This window comes from Miscanthus floridulus, unplaced genomic scaffold (assembly GCF_019320115.1).
Source record: "Miscanthus floridulus cultivar M001 unplaced genomic scaffold, ASM1932011v1 fs_374_3, whole genome shotgun sequence".
NCBI lineage: Eukaryota > Viridiplantae > Streptophyta > Magnoliopsida > Poales > Poaceae > Miscanthus > Miscanthus floridulus.
In genome coordinates, this window is record NW_027096673.1 from 29,590 (window position 1) to 33,888 (window position 4,299).

At 42.3% G+C, this 4,299-nt stretch overlaps 1 protein-coding gene across 1 annotated transcript; it reads right to left on the reverse strand.

Moving 5' to 3' along the window:
* Nucleotides 1–806: 806 nt before the first annotated feature.
* LOC136531579 (protein FAR1-RELATED SEQUENCE 5-like) lies at nt 807–3,912 on the reverse strand. The gene is made up of 2 exons (XM_066524228.1): nt 3,511–3,912; nt 807–1,979 (listed from the first exon to the last, which is right to left on the reverse strand). Exons 1-2 carry the CDS (start codon nt 3,910–3,912, stop codon nt 807–809), a joined length of 1,575 nt encoding a protein of 524 aa, XP_066380325.1.
* Between the last annotated feature and the right edge of the window lie 387 nt (nt 3,913–4,299).

A 4,299-nucleotide genomic window follows, 5' to 3' on the forward strand; every position in this document is an offset into this window, starting at 1 on the left:
ACATCTGCAGAATCAACATCTAGGGCTTGCGGCAGCACAGGACTAAACCTCTTGCCTCCGTTCTCTCCTCCATTTGGAGGGATCATAGCAGCTTCCTCATGAAGAACGCGTTTCAGCCGCCCATATGCTTCAAGTGATTGAGATGCTACGAAGGATGCCGTTTGACTGATATTGTGTAGTTCATGGTACCTCTGTAGGCTATCAGAATAGTCATACATGGCACTCTTCCTTATAGGAGGAAATCCACGCTTGGCCCCCCTTGTCTACCTTTCCAAAACACAGTAGTCTGGAAGCTTGTGTTCTCCTCGACGACCCAATACAAAGAAGATGTGTGAGCATGGGGTTCCAAGGGACTGTAACTTTAGACAAGAACAAGAAATTTCCTTTAGCTTGCGTTCAACAACGCATATCTCACATTTCACATAGTATTGTTTGTCTCCTTTATCAACCCTTCCAACAATATACTCAACAATATCATAGCCATCTACAGTCTCAATCCAATAACACTTGTCGGCTGCTTTTACGCTGTACTGCACATCAGCAAAATAAACACTTGGTGTGAACAAATTCGCAGCCTCTTTCTCAATAGTTGAAGCATCTGGTTGTAAGCATGGCTTAGAACTTGCTTGAAAGTCCAGATACGCTTCATTACTACGCAACTTTGAAAGACAGTGGTCAACATGCTGTATCAGCTCTAATAGTGTCATTTTCCAATCTAGATTAAACTGAATCCTAGAGTGTAGGCTCTGACTACGCTGGTTGCTCCTCAGTCCTAAGTAGCACTTACCAGCATGATATGCCGCACACTAGATTTCCCTCATCTCATACATCTGGTACAGCCACGAGTCCTTATCTATAACTTTCTCCTTCACCAAGAATGCTATCCATTTCCTCTCAATATTTTCTATGGAGCAACGATCATAAAGAAAACCCCTAACCTTATCCTTCATATCCTGGGTGTGAAGATTACGCGCAATGCCCTCAATATGCCATACGCATAGCCTATGCGATGAATTCGGCCACACAATACTGATTGCTTTCTTCATAGCATGGTCTCCATCGGTGATCATAGAAACTGGATGCTTCTGAATCATGGCATCACAGAATGACCTAAGCAGCCATACATACGACTCAGTATCCTCGTGAGAAAGAATTCCACAGGCAAAAAGAATCGTGCTTTTATGGTGATTCACCCCAACAAAAGAAACAAGGGTCAGGTTGTATCGATTCGTTTTGTACGTGCCATCAAACACGATGACATCACCAAACGCTCTATAATCCATCTGACATTGAAAGTCACACCAGAGCAGTCCCATCAGGTGCCCTCTCCCATCAGTCTTGTACTGGAAAAAGAAATCAGGATCTCTATGTTTCGATTCTATCATGTAACTGATGATTATTCGAGCATCACCACCAAAAAGTGTCTCCGCCTTGTTGCGATGGCAGAAATTGTAAAGGGCCCTTGATGTAAATCCAACCTTATCATACCCACCATACCACCTAACCATAATATCCATTATCTGGTGTTTGCGGATCCTAGAAATCTGCAGCTGCACAATCTCTGCTTTCTGATCATCGCTGATTCTTCTATGTGAACGTAGAAAGCAAGCAAGGTCTGGTTCCGTCATCGGATGGTTGTGCTCGTCAATGAAATCCTTCACATACCACTGCTCTGTCTTCGGATCTTGTGTAATCACAAGTTGAGCACGGCATCCACAACAAGTGATATTCCGCGGCCTCCGCTTCTTGATCTCCCTCCTCACCTCCTTCTCTGCGCGGAAACCTTCATAGCTGCAAACAAACTTCCAAAGGGTCCTCTCATTGTGGCCGTTGTCCCACTCGTAGTATTTCTTTCTCACACTAAATCCTTTCTCATAAGCGTAGTTGTTATAAAACTCAAATCCATCGTCCTCACTACCAAATATCTTCATAACAATTTCACTGTACTCCAACAAAGAATCATCATCCGACATTTCCTCCTGAAAAATGAAGCTTTCATTAGGATGCACAGGTTTTCATTATTGAAATTCACTTTGCACTTGAAGTTTCAAATTTCAGCAGCCTGCCATGTTCTAAAACAGCAGCCTATGTTTATATGCATTTAGAAACTTGGAACCAGCCAAGGTGTAACAGAAACAAGCTCCACCAAGGTGTAACAGAAACCAGCCCAGGTGCATGAGCAGTGACCTATTATATCCAAAAATAATACAAGACAACCCCGACAAGAGGGAAAGATAATCACATAACTAAAACATCAATAAGCTTCACTAACACCAAGTGAATCCACAACTGGAGGAAAAGCAATAGCTATGCTAATTAATTGAACACAAATAGATGAAATAACTCTGCCAATTTGTCAAGGATGCAGAACTTATATCACCAGCAGAATAATTAACAAGTCTGTAGTAGTAGACATATAAACAATAAACTGCTAGTCCTCTAATAAAGAGAGAAACCATGTTAATACTTAGCACAAGTCTCAAGTGTAAATGATTGTGTTGTGTGTTAACTCATTCTTGAACTGTCCTTTGTCATAACAATTTGTGACATATATACCTAGCCTTGCATACCAAGAGAATAGAAGCAGTGTTGATAGTAACTATTGAAGTCATGAAAAAGAAAGCAAAGAAAGAAGTAGCTAGGCTGAACAATTAATGAAGTAGGCAGGTGCACTGTATTACTGAACAAAGAATGCTCTAGCAGTACCAATTTTGAAGTAAATCATGATAACTGCTAGAGCATTATGTGCCTTCCAAATAGGACTGGAAACTGCTAAGTTTTAATTAGGCCAATGTGCCAAACCAATAGTTTGATCCATGACAAATTTGATCAGGTTAATAAAAAAAATTATACAGATTGATCAACCAATCATTATTATTGGCGCAAAAATGATGTGTAATATTTGAACAACATTCATGGGACGACCATGAGACACAATTATAAGAGAAACATGCCCATGGGACGACCAAGAAGTGTGGTAACCCAAATTCAGTGGACAAATGAAGATATGCAGCACATGATATTTCTTTTGTTTTCATCTCAAGCAATATATTATATTAAAATCATTAATGGAGAAACTCTTGATGCATACATGAACGAACTACATATATAGCAAATCAGTTATGTACAATGATTATTATTTAAAAAAACAAATATTTGACCTATTCATCCAATCCAATCACATACACCTAACAGTAAACTAGAAAAAGTAAGCCATTTCAGTTTTATTTTGTTTCAATTACATCTTGCTAGTTCTCACAATAGAGCTGGCCTGTCTAAAGAAGCAGCAGAAACATTCTCTGCACATGCTTTGCCAGAATCAAGCTAAATAAACAAGTGCTATTCTCTTGTTGCAGAATTGAACATACAACTCCATTCTGCATTAGCCTATACACAAAGGAAATATGCTCGATTTCTCCATATGAAAGAGTAGTGAATAGAATCAGAATGAGCACAATCCAAATTGATTTGAGGTTTCATCATGTGATCGGATTACAGGGGAGTTGGTACCTTGAGGCTAGCCTTGGACTGGAGGGCGACGAGGGTGCGTGAGAATCCGGCGGACTCGACGAAGGCGGCGATGGAGGCGATCACCGTGGCCCTCGCGCTGGGGGCGGGGGCAGCGGCGCGGCTGGGCCGCCGTCGCGACGAGGCTCCGGCGGCGGCTAGAGGGAGGGAGAGAGCAGGGCAGCGGTCGCTAGGGTAAGAGCAGGGCAGTGCGGGCGATGGTAGGCCGGCGCGGCGCCATGCGAGGGCGGCGGCGGCGGTGGCGGCTTTGGTGAACGCAACAGCGCGTGCAGGGTCGGGGCGTCGGGCGATGCTGAGTGCGAGGGCGAGTCGGGACCACGGCGTCGGGCGCGGATCGGGGAGGGGGCGCGGCGAGTAGTGATAGGCACGTGAAATGACCAACATACCCTTTATGATGATAATTAATATTTTATGGAGGCAATGGGAGGCAACGCGAGGCAATTTCAAGTACTGTAAAAGGGCTTGTATTGTCCACATATATTATAACTTTTGTTTCTGCCTACTGCCTACTCCTGTGAACCTCCAAATTTCTTAAATTTAAACACCATGCACCTACATACATCTCAAATCAGGTCCAACATCAGTCAGAAATTTAGGTGCCATCAAAAAAAAATCACTCCGACATAATATAGCGAAAGTGTAATCTTTATTAATCTGTATTTAATATGAGGCATTTTGCATCTTTTTGTGGGCAAAAAAATAAATAGTATTTGAAGCATTATACTGAAAAAATATTATTATGCCGTAGTATAGTGATACACAGCTGATGCC